Source organism: Pinus tabuliformis, chromosome 3_2 (genome assembly GCF_031772625.1).
Source record: "Pinus tabuliformis cultivar Carrire ecotype Pingquan chromosome 3_2, CPIR1, whole genome shotgun sequence".
Classification (NCBI taxonomy): domain Eukaryota; kingdom Viridiplantae; phylum Streptophyta; class Pinopsida; order Pinales; family Pinaceae; genus Pinus; species Pinus tabuliformis.
Window position 1 is genome coordinate 557538676 of NC_142302.1, and position 17050 is coordinate 557555725.

General features: G+C 33.9%; 1 protein-coding gene across 1 annotated transcript; it reads left to right on the forward strand.

Moving 5' to 3' along the window:
* The first annotated feature begins 10011 nt into the window (after positions 1-10011).
* On the forward strand, positions 10012-13338 carry LOC149181740 (pentatricopeptide repeat-containing protein At2g13600-like). Its single transcript, XM_089416686.1, has one exon. The coding sequence runs from the start codon at positions 10193-10195 to the stop codon at positions 12296-12298; it is 2106 nt and encodes a 701-aa protein (XP_089272812.1). The 5' UTR covers positions 10012-10192; the 3' UTR covers positions 12299-13338.
* The last annotated feature ends 3712 nt before the right edge of the window (positions 13339-17050 follow it).

Here is a 17050-nt window from a genome sequence, read left to right on the forward strand (position 1 = left end):
AGATCACTTGGTCTATAATATGATGGAAGGAACTTTAACTAGGATCTGAAGTATTTGGAGCACATTCCTGAGGAAAAAATGTATGAAGCAATCATACTACCTGTAATTTCCTACATGTAAAAGAAGGAATAACCATGTCAATAAAAGATAACCTATTTGAAAGGATTTGTTTGAAAGAAACTAAGACAAAGCTAGTAGCTCAACGAAGGTTTTGTAGTTGAATAAGTTGGGGCACCTTTTGTTAAAGAAAGTAGGCACTTGACAATTGAAGATGAGACAAAGGACCATATATTTGCAAAGAAGAGTTAAGGTAAGGTTGTAAAACTATGTACTGTTCTTGTGTGCATTTCATTTACCGGGTCACGATGATGATAATTTGATAGATAGCAGAACGGTTTGCAGAAATATATATTAGAGACCATGACATATAAGATATGGTTGATATGTTAGCACACCAAGTAGTTTACTACATATGAAAACTATAATAAAAGGCATGTCAATAGTTAAGGTTTTGTAGAATGATTGTAGAATTTTGAAATTCTTGAATAACAGGTCTTGGTGACTATGGAGAATCTAGGGTTTGTAAACCCTATAAATAAAAACCCTAACCAATTGTTTCTAATGTAAAAATAAAACCCTAGTTCTTTATAATGACAGGAATGACATCATGTTGATGTGAGGACAAGGATGATGAAACGATCCAAGATTAAGAATGAGTTGACTCTCTTCAAAAGAATAAGTATTCTGTATCTACTTTCTTTATTATTACTTGTTGCTATTTTTTCTATATACTTTTCCCTTTTGTTCTTTCATAGTATTCTCAACTTGACTGACAAATGGAAAATTTGGAAGAATGTGGCAAAGCATGAAGAAGGAAAGTCAATTAGATGGAAATAAGTTCACCTACATCAACTAGAAGAAAATGAAATCTAATTGGTTCAATTGGCTGGTACTAATGCTGCTAAAGATACTATTGATGCTTGGGATCTAAGCTATACAATGAGAAATAATGTTCACTTCAGAGGAAGCTAGAAGCACAAAGTGACTTGAAGAATCTTACAACTTTAAATTTGGAGTTGTGCCACTTTTCTTGTAAACTTTGATAATGAGGAATGACATAATAATGTTTGGGATATAGTATGACTTCTAGGAAGAATATACAACATAAGTGTGTACACTTTAGAGGCAGGAAAGATAGCAAATTGATACAAGAAGTCATGAGATAGTTTGTTGATCACTTGATAATATGATGGGTTCAATATTGATCTAGAAGAAGTTCACTTTCCTCAGATGGAAGGAGGGAGCTATAATTGGATCTACATTGATTGGTTTGACATGTACTATTGTTGACAAACATACTTTTGATGAAAAAGGGTGATGGTAAAACCTTGTCATGAAGATAGAGTGTATGAAGACTTGTGTGATCAATGATGAAACAAATTTTCTCCATAAGATGTTTGATGAATAATTACTTGATAACATGATAGAGCCATGTGAAGTTTGACAAAGATCCAAGAAGGTCGGAGCTTGGTATGATGTAATGCAAGATAGAAACCCTACAAGCTACTACTAAGATCTCCATCCAAGAACAAGTAGATGAATAATGAGACAAGTTGAAGCTTGTGGTTATGTCTCCCTGGTTGAGAGGGAGTAAGGATCTCCTCCTTGGTTGAGAGGGAGTGATGGTGGACACTGTATTCTCCATGTGTCATGCACTATGGCTAGGAATAATAGTCGTAAGCCTAGTGAAGGAACTGGTAGGGAGAATGGAGGATTAGATAAGCATATGGGACCGATACTCCTTGAGGATTGGGAATCCAAGATAGGAGTAGTCCCAAGGACTGATACTCTTTGAGGATAGGGCAAGGTATCCAAGATAAGAGTAGTCCTAAGGAGGACCGATATTCTTTAAGGATTGGGAATCCAAGATAAGAATAGTCTTGTAAGGACATACCTAGTGAACATTCAGATGGGGTATGTTCCTTGAGAGGTGATGGTGGTGGTGTCCAAATGTATGCCTCCCAACATTGTGCTCTAATCTAGTGGAGAGTTAGAGCTGGTCAGTCAAGGCCTTGCTATTTTGTAATTGGCAATGTTGGTTATGTTGATGATTCTTATTAATTCGAACTCTTATTATGAGAATATTTCAATTTGACAATATCCTTGTATGCTATTGTGTAATTATGAATACCTTTTTAATTAAGAGGGAGTGTTGAAAAATGTACTTGTATCGACATGTATTTCATGTAAAAGTAGAAAAGAAGAAAATAAAATATTATTATTAGTAAAGCATGTTCTTCATGCTTCTAGGTTTTATTGAGTGAAAAGAAACATTTATCATGAGTCAAAGTCCCATTTGGACAATTTGTAAGAAAAATAAATTTTTTATTTTTGAGTCAAAAGAGTCAATTTGTCACCACAAGACCAAGTTGACCCTGCTTGGACAAGTTCACCTAAAAGAAGCACCTATTCGACCTCCTAGACAACTATAAACAAATGAGACTTCGACCTCATACACTTTGATTTCTATGCAAGAAGAAAGAGAGTTTCAATTAAAGTCAAAGGACAGAGAGAGGAAAGTCAAAGAAAAGAGAAATTTGAATTTTTTCTTGCCTAAATCTGAAAATATTTTTGAGGAATTTTTAGGGCCAAAATTTCAGGATGGCCAAAATTATAGGGCCTAAATTTCAGGAGGTGACCAGATTTTATATGTTTGACTAGCGTTGACTTTGTTGAGTTTGACTTGATGGAGAAGTTTTGAAGGAGGACTGACTTGGGTTTATGTGGTAGTCTTTGTTTTAGTGTTGGGTCTTGGATATCTTACTTTGATATGATTCTATAAGAAGAGGATTTTCTTGGGTTTTCCCCCTTGTGGGGTTTTTGCCCTGGCTTGGAGCCTATATCTCTGTGTTCTTTATCCCTTGTGATCTTCATGTTTTGAATTTTGGTAATTTCTTGATGAAGAAGAGAACAAAAATTTAATAAGAAGCCAACATTCACAAGTAATTATAATGACAAAGAAATTAACCCTCTTCTATCAACATTTTTAATTTCTCAACACAAAGAACTTAAGTCAAAATGTAGAATAAAAAAAGAGAGAGTAGATGATCATTTTATTTATATGGATTTGTTTATCATTTATCACATTTACCTCTTTGGATAGAAACTAAGCACATTAGTAATTGCAATTAGTTCTATTTGAAAAACAATATGAAAGTTATTATTTCCTTTCTAAAACATAGTAACAATACTTTTTAAATTGAGTGAGTTTGATGGTTAAGAGCATGTGTTTCCTCATAAGAGGTTATAGGTTTAAATTCAGGGGTAGAGTATGTACACCTAAAAAAAATTTAGCAGTTAATTTGTTGCATGGAGGGGGTTCTTTGTCACATAAAAAAAGGGGTCTCATACATCAATTTGGTGTTTGGATTAACCATGAACTTATTATATATATATATATATATATCTATATATATATATATATATATATATATATATATATATATAGATATATATATATATATATATATATATATATATATATATATATATATATATATATATATATATATATATATATATATATATATATATATATATATATATATATCTATATATATATATATATATATGGTTCACAAACCCTGGAGATCAACGACTGCTACATCACAAAATATTTGTACGAGGTAGATCCACCTGAAGGGATCACTTACTGTTGGCTCAACCACGAAGCCTAACCCCATGAGTGTCGAGAGAATTGAACCCACGACCTCTCAATAACAAAGGTACTTTAACAATGAGGACTCGACCTCGAAGCTTATTAAGTTAGACATATTAATGTTAACATAATTATTAATTAATAGTATGTTATTGTCGTTGATGTCTATAAATAATAATAAAATTTAATTTTAAAATCACAATGTGTAAATAGTGATCAAAATTACTCATGTTTAGCCTTTTCAAGGGTTCAAACTCATTTTAAAAGGGCAATTAAAAAAACACCCTTTAAAAAAAATTGAAGTCACTTGTAATTTACGAAGCACAACAAATATCATAAAATATCAAAAGAAGTGAAAGATTTTCAATAACCCATAAATGTTCTCAATTTTAATGTTTGATTAGTAATGAGCATTGGTTCATCACATAATACTTGTCTTTGGCATTTAAAGACAAAAACCATCTCTATTTTAGTTGGCTATTATATACTCTTATAAAGTGTATTGTTCAATGATGCATCCTTCATAGCATTAAATCCATCACATAGGTCACCTAGGTAACTATCTCACCATTATTTTGGCATATGCACTATTTTATGCGTTGATGAAAACTTCCCAAAGCATTTTAGACACCTTGGTTTTGTGAATCCTACTTGTATCATGAGCATTGTTAATTATTGTTAATTATTGTCAATATAGGAATTAACATCACATTTAGTTTACATACATCATATTTTTGAATTTCAAACTTGCCATAATGTTATTGGTTTGTTATCTTTCACTGTGACGCTCAACTTAATGCCATTTCCTTTGTTATTTTTGCCTCCACTCTTGGTTTTATAAAAAAACCAGAACAAGTAATCATAAGTTATAGACATTATAAATTGTAGTGACGTTGAGAACTTATTATTAAATTAATTACAAATAAGTTGCTAAATAAGAATTTTAAAAGGAAAAGAATAGATATTAAACAAACTCAAGGAAATCAAGTTATCTCTCTTTTTTCATGTTCACACATTCCAATTTAATAATACTATCAAACATGGTGGTTCATAATTATTTTATTTAATTCAAATGCTATGTGTTTGCATGTTAACATTATTAACATGGTTATAGTTTTGGTATCTAATATGATTATTATTTCAACACATTGAAAATCCTCTCAACTACTTAATATATTATTCATGGTAGTCCTCATTAATACAATAGATAATGGGAACAAAACACATAACTAAGAATTAAATGTCAATCTCTCAACAATCCACCAATCTTGTAAAAGTTTATTTAAGCTCATCATAAAAACAATGCATAACTTTTCCTTGTTTCATAGAAAATTGTTTAATTGTTTTGCTTGGGATTAAAAACCCTATGAAATTTGGTGAAATCCTTTAATTTTTATGTTCTTGATTAAGTTTAAATATGAACTTGCACAAAATGAACCTTGTTAGCATCACAAAACCTAAAAGTGGTATTACAACAATAAAAATTGCAATTCTATTTATTCAATTTATATTATCATCAAATCCTCATTCCTTCATTCTCTAAAATAACAATTCCCCTTTTCTCGATTCCATTAATCTTCATCCATTACACTGTTCCACTTCTGATTTTTTAGCAACATTGATGTCAATGTGACAATATTTTCCAAATATTTTAGGAATGCCCCATAGCTCCCTTTCCCACTACCTCATCCCAAGCCCAAGATTAAGGAAACACGTTCTTCATAGCAATGATGCTTAGAACAACAATTTTGAAGTTGGGTGAGATTCTTAAGAAAGCTAGGTAGAAGATAACATAATTGTCATTATCATTAAACTTATGCATTAAGGTGATGCTCTAACATTCTACTCTTTATGAACTTTCAAGCGATATAAAAGATGAAGTGAGCAATTGATATACTCAATGAAAATAAACTTCATGAGTAATTTCTTTTAGTTTCATGTTTCTTTGGATCTTGAGAAGCTCTAACTTATAAATATATTGACCTAAATAATTAACAATGGAGGTAGTCATGCTAAATTGCCTTTTTCCTAGAGACTTATAGTGTAAATATGACATCTTCATTGATTTTATTGTAATTTGATAGAACTTCAACGAAGACTTCAAAAACTATTACAATTTATTCTTTTTTAATAAGATAAAAAATAAAACAAATTCCCCTAGTTTAGTAAAACTAGGCATATTAAAAAATATAAAAGATTGTATCTAAGCATCATATAGATACATAGATTCATTGCATTGCTTCCTATATAAATGTTCACAAAAATATTTATCTTGTTATTGTATTTAAAATTTTATATTGTGATTTTTAAAACATTGAAATTCCTTTAAAATAAATATAATTTTCAATGGTTTATATATATATATATATATATATATATATATATATATATATATATATATATAAGCTTGTTAGGACTACATCTTCATCATGTTCAATATATCACCTCTATTCGGGTGGGGAATTGAACCAATGACTTCACATCAAAGAGTACCTTAACAAAATACCCACCGATCACTGTCTATTCAAAACCCAATACACTGTATTTATTAATTTTTATAGAAATTTTAATTAATTAATTTTATTATTTATTAAATTTTTCCTACTTAAAATTTGAAAGTATAATATTTTATTTTATATCTATCTATCTATCTATCTATCTATATATATAATTAGTTAATTAAGAAAAGGAAACATATTTTTTATGTGTAAAGAAGAGAGAGAGCGCGCTTAGACTTCTGTTATCCATAATATTTATGACAACATTTTTCAGTAAAAATCATATAGGATACAATCTCCTCGAGGCATTTGAATCAACCATTGTGATTCATCTTCAGGACAAGATGACGGATCAAATCTAGGCAATGAAATAAATAGATGAAGAGAGGAGCTAACTAGCCGTTAGAATATAACAACGGATTTGACTAAACACTGATTATTAGTAATTTTTAATATTATGATTCACCCAAAAAAAAAGAATTAAACTAAATCTTATTATAGGTTCAATTATTATTAAATTCTAACATTATAAATAATATTATTAAAATATAATCTAGTACTTAATATTATTAATCAAATAAATTTTTGTTAAAAATTATGAAATAAAAAAAACTAACAAAGGTAATAGTATTATAATAATCTTAATATTATACATAATGTTGTTAAAATATTATAATAATTTTTTAATCTTACCATTAGAATCATTAATCACATATTTTTTTCAAAAAAAAAAAAAATATAAATAATTTTCTAAAATCTTCAAAAAAAAAAAAAAAAAAAAAAAAAAAAAAAAAAATATATATATATATATATATATATATATATATAAATATAAAAAAATTAATAAATGAATACATTATAAAACCAAAAAACAAAATATCAAAGCTAATATTGTTACTCAAACTTTGTATTATGATTAGTAGTATAGATAATATTGTTAAAAAATAAATCTTTAATTTTACCATTATTATCATTAATCACCGTCTAAAATATGAATAATAATTAAAAAAAACCTAGGAATATAAGATCCAACACCTACTATACTCTAGCCATCTTCTGTATTCAGATTAACAGGTCTCTTCTCAATTTCTAAGGCCTCTTTAAATTTACGATTATGAAAATGGTCAATCCTAGGTCGCCTCTTCTGTGTAGATGTGATGATTGGTCTTTTCTGTATGTTCTGCCAAAGTTGAAGAGCAAGGCCTCTCATGCTTGATGTTCGCATCATGCTTATGAATCCTTTGATTTATTGATCGACCAGTCTCACCAATATAAGCGGTCCCACTAAACACCATTCCCATCTTTGGGGTTTACCGGGGCCTTAACAGATCGAAGAGAACTCTGAATAATGCTAACGGGTCTAAATGTTGAAAGAATCTTATGCTTTTTCAGGATTCTTGCAATTTTATCTGTGGTCCCCTGAATAAAAGGAAGATGAACTCCGGAAAACCAAACCTTGGGATCATTCTTAATCTTGGGACCTTTTTCAGCCTTAAGGAACACTCTAAGACCCTGGGATCTGCTATAACCATTCTTATTAAAAACTTTAAGAAGGTGGGGTTTTTCATCATTGAGATGATTTTCATCAAAAACTCACAAACGCCAAAGTGACTATAGTATTAATCATAATACAAAATTTGAGTAACAATATTACCTTTGAAATTTTCTTATTTGGTTTTATAATATATTTATTTATTATATATATATATATATATATGTTTAGAGAATTATTTATATTTATTTTTAAAAAAATTATGCAATTAATTATTCTAATGGTAACATTAAAAATTTATTATAATATTTTAACAATATTATCTATAATATTAAGATTATCATAATAATGTTTCTTTTTTGATTTCATAATTTTTTAACAAAAATCTATTTGATTAATAATATTATGTATTAGACCCGGATGCGGGTGTTATTAATCGGCATTGTTGAGAAGCATGCAGAGACAACAGTTGTCCTGGCACCTGGACGGTGGACGCAGCTTACACATTCCCACAACATCTGATATGAATGTTGAAAGGTACAACATTATGGCTCTGTTAATGGAATTCAATGCGCATTCGGCTCGAGAAATTCTGCAAGGTGATTTAATCATGGCCTGCTCTCTGGTTTCTAGGCTCCTTCTTCCTTTGCCCGTTATTTTTTCCGCACCCCTGCTCTGTTCAGGTTGTCTGGAAGCTCCTCTGGTTCTTCAGTTTGGCTTGTTCAGCCTGCGCCTGGTCCTCTCCCCTCCAGCTCTGGTCATCTTCCCTTCCTAAGCTCCCTGTTCATCCAGCCATGGTTCGACGTCGCGGAGTCTCACGTCGTGGTGGTAATGCTGGCAATCGAGGCCCTGTATCTCATTTTGCTCCTCAGAACATCACTCCTTTAGCCTCTGCCACCCTGTCCTCCCCGCCTTCTGATCATTCTCGGCCTTCTCTGAACAGTTCCTTTCAGACCACCCATTTTAAGTTCAGGAGCAGGCTCAATAAGCCTTTGATTTCTGCCAATATTACTGTAATTCTTACGGAGGAGGAAGATGCGCCCAGCAGTTCGGACAACATTTCCATGTCTCAGTCTCAGTCTCAGAATGCAAGCGGATTTCAGGGTGAGATTGCTGGGGTAGTGCTCAACGCTGATAATATGCAGAACGAAGGTGAAATCCCGGAAGCCCCTCAACCCCAGCCAGCGTCTTCTCAGGATCAAGTACTTGCTTGTGAACCGGTGCATTTTACAGAAGGCATTCTGAATCTAGTAATTCCTCCAGATGGCGGTGTTCTGGAAGCTGAAGATAATAAAATGGTCACATGGATTGGCTCTCCTAGCCAGGTAAATAAGGACGCGACCGACTCTCATACTCATGATTAAAGAATTCTGGTTCAAAGGCTCTGTCAGCATTCTCGTCTATGATCTGTCGTTCTCAGGTTATGCATCTATGGTTTTTGTTACATCTGCTCATGCCTCTGGCACTGCTTTTGGTATAAGCACGAATCGCTATAGTCTTCAGTTCAGAAACAATTATGGCCTAGCTAGCCTGGTTTTTTATTCTTTTTGTAATGGTGGCTTCAAAAGATTGTCTCTCAGCAAACGCAGAGCTGCCACTGGAGCTGTTATGTCAACTATAGGTCTGGTTAGCTTTTTGTCTTTTAGCATTCTTCAATTCTTGCTTCAAAGTCTTTCAATTATGTAAGGTGATTGAAGAAAGCTATATGTTTAAGTTTCTTTGGTGGAGGGCTGGCTTCGGCCCCCTCAGAGGTCTAGACCTCTCTGTAAATATTTTTATCTTTTTTTAATAGAAATAGTCTTTACTCAGGAAAAAATAATATTATGTATTAGATTATATTTTAATAATAGTATTTATAATTTAGAATTTAATAATAATTGAATTAATAAGATTTAGTTTGATTTTCTTTATTTTTCTCGTCAAATCATGATATTAAAAATTATTAATAATGAGTATTTAGTCAAATTAGCTGTTATATTCTAACTGCTAGTTAGCTCTTCTCTTCATCTATTTGTTTCATTACCTAGATCTGATCCCTCATCTTGTGTTATATTCTAACGGCTAATTAGCTCCTCTCTTCATCTATTTATTTTATTGCCTAGATATGATCTCTCATATTCTTCTGAAAATGAACCACAACCACAATGATTGGTTGGAAACCGTGATCTAAATATTTCCTTTTCTTAATTATTACTATAAAAAGTTAAATAAATAATACGGTTTATTTAAGTTAAAATTAAGAATAAACCTAATAAAACCTTCCCATTCAATCACTTTAGAAAAATTAAAATGCACATGGAACATGGAGTGCTGCCTCCACTTACATCCTAGTTCAAACTTTATTACCATTACAAAGTAAACACATATTTACAACTGAGAGTCTTGAGTTCTGTAATTGTTTCTGGGCATTAAAATCTGTCCCCGATCACTATTTTTCTGAATCCAATGGATTTGTGATGATGGGCCAGAACAGTTGCCATTGCAATGTCAATGGTACCACTATCTCCATTCAGCAAAAACCTGACTAATATGATCTTATTCATTTGCCCAGCCTTTCATTCACACAACACCCAATTTCGCTTCAGCACTGAAACAGAAATCGCTGTTCTTAAAGCAGAAAAAACACCCCACAATGGAAATCACAACCTTCTTAATGGTATCAGTAAAAACGTGAGAGGCCATTTAAAAGAGGCAGTCCATAATTTGTATTTTACAGGTTGCCATGCCATTCAAGCACATTCATCGGCTTATGCTCATCTCTTGAAGGGCTGCGTCATGAGCAAAGCCCTGCCAGAGGGAAAACTAGTCCACGCCCACATCATTTATTCTGCATGTAAATTCCATGATATCTTCTTAGGAAACAAACTTATGAATATGTATGCGAAGTGTGGTAATCTTATAGATGCGCGCAGGGTTTTTGATCAAATTTCTGGAAGAAATATTGTCTCATGGACTGTAATGATTACAGCTTATGCCAGGCATGGGGTGAGCGAGGAGGCCTTGGCACTATTTTATCAAATGCAACAAGCAGGTGTTGAACCGGATCAGTTCACCTTCGCCAGTGTTCTCCCTGCATGTGCGGGTTTGGCAGCTCTGGAAAGAGGCAAGGAGATTCATAAAGAAATAATGAGACGTGGGCACCAATGTGATGTCTTTGTGAGTAGTGCCCTAGTAGATATGTATGTGAAATGTGGGAGTTTGGAGGATGCGCGCGATGTGTTTGATAAAATGCCTGAACGAGATATTGTGTCGTGGAATGCAATGATTGCAGGGTATGCACAAAATGGGTTTGTGGATTCTGCTTGGGAGCTGTTTGAAAAAATGCCTGAACGAAATGTGGTCTCGTGGAGTACCATGCTTGCAGGGTATGGACAAAATGGGCGCCTGGATGAGGCGCTGGAGCTCTTTCATAAAATGCCGGAACGCAATGCCGTGTCTTGGACAGCAATGATTGGAGGATGTGCACAGAATGGACGTTTTGACGAGGCTGTGAAGTTTTTTAAGGAAATGCCTGAAAGAGATATAGCCTCATGGAACGCGATGATTGCAGGGTATGCACAGAATGGATTTGTGGAAGAAGCCCTGGAGCTCTTCAAGAAAATGCCTGAGCGGAATGTGGTGTCATGGACTGCGATGATTGCAGGATACGCACAGAATGGGCTTATTGATAATGCACTAGATCTCTTTCAGAAAATGCCCAAGCGAAATGTTGTGTCATGGACTACAATGATTGCAGGATATGTGCACAATGGGCACTTTGATAAAGCCCTGGAGGTTTTTAAGCAAATGCAGCTGACAGATGTGAAGCCAAGCATTGATACCTTTGCCAATGTACTTGCAGCGTGTGCCAATTTGGCAGCTCTAGTATGTGGCAAGCAGATCCATGAATACACATTTAGAAGTGGATTTCATTCTGATGTATTTGTAGGGAACTCGCTTGTAGATATGTATTCCAAATGTGGTAGTATAGGGGATGCACGCAAAGCATTTGAGAACATACTTACTCGAAATGTGGTATCTTGGACTGCAATGATCTCAGGATATGCAATGCATGGACATGGAAAGGAAGCCCTTATGCTCTTTGAGCAAATGCAACTTTCTGACACTAATCCAAACCATGTGACCTTCATTGGTGTTTTGTCTGCATGCTGCCATGCAGGCATGGTGGATGTTGGCTTGCAATATTTTGATCTCATGAGACTAAAATATCACATCACGCCTATAATGGAGCACTACTGCTGCATAGTTGACCTTCTTGGCCGTGGTGGGCTCCTGGATGAGGCACATGATTTTATCAGTAAAATGCCTATAAAACCAGATACTGCTATTTGGTTGTCTTTACTTGGTGCCTGTAAAAGCCATAGCAATATAGAGCTAGGAGAACGTGTGGCAGAACTCCTTTTCGAGTTGGAACCAAAAAATGCAGCAACTTATGTTCTGCTATCAAATATGTATGCAATTGCTGGCAGATGGAATGACATTGAAAGAGTGCGAAAAAAGATGAAAGACAAAAGTGTAAAGAAGAATCCAGGTTGCAGCTGGATTGAAGTCAATAAACAGGTGCATTTTTTCATTGTAGGAGACAATTGATGCTAACAAACACAGGAAAATTATGCAAAGTTGATAAACTCATTACAGAAATGGAATCAGGATATCTGCCCAGCAATAGATTTATTTTGAGGGACATGGAGTCTGGAGAAACAGAAGGAAAAACTTCTGTCACCAAAACATGAAACATGGATTTGTATTTGTCATTAATGGGACGCCTGTTAATTTATTTCAACTTGTGGTGATTGCCATTACGCCAAAAAAAATCCCGTCTTCAACATCGTTGATCGAGAGATTATTGCATGGATGCCAATTATTCATATAATTTCAGGGATAAATGGTGCCGTTGCGGAGGTTATTGGTGCACAATAATGTGGGCTTAGATTATACAATACCCTGCATATTGACAACCTTTACCTTAAGAATATGCGTGGATTGCTTATATCCAAGGCAAGAGACTGGAAATGTCAAGTCTAGACTTCCACTATTACAAATTTCTCTCTAGCATCTCTTCTATGGCATGGTGACTGCAATCTATTACTGGAATGGAGACTATCCAGGCTAATTGGGCTTTGTAGTCATCATGACATCTCATGTCGTAGTGGATGAGGTCATTATCTGTTGATGAATGAAGGCTATGATGACTGAAGGCTATGATAAGAATGCCAATGGAATGATGCTTTTAGCCGCATGATATCCACATTACTAACGAGAGTGAAAGTGGAATGAAATTCTCCATTCCTCCTTGCTTGGAGGACCTTCAAGGCAAAGTAAGATAACGGACATTAAATTTCTATCTTAAACTCTGTCGGTGGAGTTATTCTCCTTGATATTGCTTCAAACTCTGTCAGTAGAGTTATTCTCATTGATATTGCTTCAAATTCCAATTTGATGCATTAGTTACAGATTATTTATGTAACATTTCCAATTTTGAACCTCAGACTAGTATGTAAATGTGTATATCATGAATTGCTAAAAGCTGAATGACATAATTTGTAACAAAATACATTGTAGATGGTGGAGGAGAAAAAACATGGAGGGTTATGATTCCACAAGAGAGGAAAGAAAAAGGAGCTGACGGGGATCAGGGGGGCCAGGAGAATAATATTATTTTATTGTAAACCTAAGTTCTTAAAACTTAGACTTATCAAATTTTGCTTTATATCCTAAGTCCTATCAACTTTTGGATTAGCAGCCAAGAGAGATACATAGGCTTTTTAGGAAGACACATGGTGCATTGTAAGTATGCAATTGTAACTCGTCATTTTGGTCGGCAAAGATTTGTTATTATGCGGGATTTGTTATTTGTCATCCAATTATTATTATTGAGATTTTGTTTTTATATCTAAAATATTGTGCAAATGTTGGACTAAAATTATTGAAATGGCTCTCATGAATTATGTGGAATTGTGGAATTATCATAAATTATGCGGAATTGTGGAATTATTACTGTAAAATGAATTTGTTATCATTGAGTAAAATTGAAGAGCTAAAATATTGTGTAAATGTTGGTATAAAACTATGAAAATGGTTTTGATGAACTATGTGGAATTATCATTGTAAAAGGAATTTTTTATTATTGAGTCAAATTTGTTATTGCTTAAAATTCTTATAGTCCTTAGTGACATTTCTAAGTTAGTTTATCTTGGAACCTAAGAAGGAAGTGGGATAGAGCACAGAGCTATGTGGCACAAAAGGGAATCCCATTCCTTGGTTTGTGTAGGCTAATGGGAAAATAAAGTTAATGGATTGGGATAGTTTTAAGAGTTAATAGATTGTGAATTTCTGGGAATTGGGTTGGGTGAGAGAGTTAGTGCTCGTCATAAGAGATTTCATCCTTGTCGACTCATAACCTTAGCTTAGGGGTGGCCCTATTGCAAAAAGATTAAGATCAACAATAAGACTATTACTGGATGGGGCATCCCTCATTTGCAACAAATGGGTAATTAATTCCCAACAAGATAAATGTTATGATTTATTTATTGTTACGTTAATTTAATGTTGCTATGTTATGAATTGAAATGGTTAGTAGCTTGCAAATTTTGATGCATGTTTAAGTGTACATTTGTAAACATGAAAAAACTACTTGGTGTTTGATGAGTTTGCATTATCATATCCACATGTGCAAATCATTTAGTAGTAGGACATAGAGGAAATTATAGTATCAAAGTTATAGAATGTTGCCTTTACTCTAATTAGATGGACTGGGTATGAGACGAAATGGCATTAGAGAAAGAAGAGTGGAAAATTTATGGTTTCAGGAAGTACCACATATCTTCAATGCTAGACAGAGGGTTTTGGGTATGCTATAATTTCTCTACAATTACAATATTGCTTGAAAATCTAGGTGACCTACCCTCATTGTTAATAAGATTTCCTAAAAGATGAGAAATGGGAATTTTATCGCCTATTGCTTTCCTCGAGCCTTTTAATTCTAGTTACATTGAAGGTACTCAGAATGAAAATTGCAGAGTACATTATCATCTAGCTTGAAAATAGTGATTGCAACGTACGTCTTTTGACCAAGACCTTCACAATATTACCAACTACTCCCTTTATGTACAAACCAACAACAAAGATAGAAAGGAAGTGCCTTTACAAATGTGCAAAATAATAGGAGTGTGGCCATTATTTAGCATCAACTTTCAATCTACTACTTCCCTAAAACTTGGGATCTACATCATCTAGCTGGGAATTGATTCTTTGTTTTGTTGGAAGTATATTCGACGATCTCCTCACCACCAAAGCATTAGTGTCATCCTTGACTTAATGCAATACTTTTTTTGGCGGAAGACAAAAACTTGACTTGCGACTTAGCAACACTTAAGAATCAACCCAACAAATACAAAACTACAAAAAATAGACAATTTCCCTTAAAAAAGGGTAAACTTTTTGCATTGAAATCATATTAGGTTTGAAAGATTATGGTAAATATAATCAATTCATTTAGGTCAACCCTAGTTAAAATATGTCAAAATCATCAAGATCCACATGAAGGCAACTTGTTATGGAGGTTGGGTTGGATCTAACCACTGGATTGGGTAGACTCTATTTTGTTGATTTTTCTAGTACAGTAGATGCAAGTACATTTTTCTAAAACTAGATAATTACTTCCAATTATGTAGATGATTATTTACTTTTTCAAGATATCATCAAGCAATTATACATTCATAAATTCAACTATAGAAAGCACTAGAACAATAGAGATCACAAAGCAAAAAGAGACAAGAAGATTTTACCCTAGGAAAACCCACAATGGGTGAAATCCAACCGGCCTTTTCCTTGGAGAATTAGTGCAACAAGAGATACATCAAAGTCAACTAACCAACAAGATGACCAACCACCAAGGACCAATTCAACCCTCCACAATTTTGTCCACAAAGATCTCTGCATGGTCTCCAAGAGGGTCGAAAATGTCCTGCAACTCTACCTCAGAATGCACACTATATGATAGAGATATATCACAGAAAACAAGGTCACAAGAGGGCCGAAACTCGTCCTCTATCTTAGCCTCAAATTCAGATGATGCCACAAACTTTTGTACCTTAGAACTTCGCACCTTTCCACAGGAATTTTACATTATGTCACAAAGAGATATGCCTCAGAAAGTACCTCAAAACTTCGCACCCTTCCACAAGAATTTTGCACTATGTCGTAAAGAGATATGTACAGAATTCAACCACTTTGATTGTTGGAGAGAGCGAGTATTTTCCTTCTGACTTTCATCCTTAACTCCTTGTCTTCTTCGCACAAAAATAAAGATATATAAATAATTTGAAGTTTGCCTTTGGATGAGAGCGAATACGCTTAATTTATAGTATGTGTCTCATGGGTAGGCTGAATTGTCTCTTGGAGGGCCGACTTGGTCACTTGTGGTGGCATATACAAAAATTCAATTTTTCATTTTTCCCACTTTCATAATTTTTCTTTCAAATATAAAATCAAATAAATAATTTATTTTTCTTGCAAGCATGAAGAACATGCTTTATATAAATTTTTCTTTTACAAATCACATCATTACAAATACAAATGATACATTATGAAGACCAACCATAGCTACAAGATTCAACGCTCCCTCTTAGTTAGGGAGGTATTCATAATGACTATCCATATGTTCTTTATATACATGATCTCTCTAAGGAAAAGTTCAACTCATTGATAGCATCATCATCTAGATTAACACCCTTGAAATATATCAACATCATCAATATGTACCACAACCTAGGTTAACCCTCCTAACCAATGGTACTCACTCAACTAGTCACTATGGTTCGCTGGGTGCCTCACTTCATGGTGCTCCAACTAGTTCAAGGTTGACATCACTCATGGTCATGCCCTAGAGAAACCTATATCCCAAATCCAAAGGCCTCACTTTAGGCCATGATGCTATGTTCCTATTGTCACCAAAATTCCGAGCCATGCCCTTGTTGATGTCACATCAATGCTTCCTCTCATTAATAGAGGGATTAAGTGTTGTGGGGAAAAGTATCCGACTCGGATGACCCTATCCCTACTCTAAAGGTGACAGTCTTTAGCAACAACTGAAAGTAAAGCTTTGATATTTTCCTTTATGAAAGTACAGAGAGAAGGAAGAAAAGATTAACCAACCTGGTGTCTTTCACTTAGTCGATCCTTATCCTCTCTCTTTGTCTCTTGTTCCCAGCTCCTTGCTCTCTTTGCCGGTCCAGCTACACACAGATCCTGCACAGAACAAGAGAGGAAACTACAAGATACAAGTACTCATAACTGATGCATGGATTAGAGTGAATCAAATATACAAGTAAATACAATACA

Bases quoted from the DNA above. Each gene is read 5' to 3' on its own strand.
- LOC149181740 (XM_089416686.1), top strand. From the start codon at position 10,193: ATGTCAATGGTACCACTATCTCCATTCAGCAAAAACCTGACTAATATG.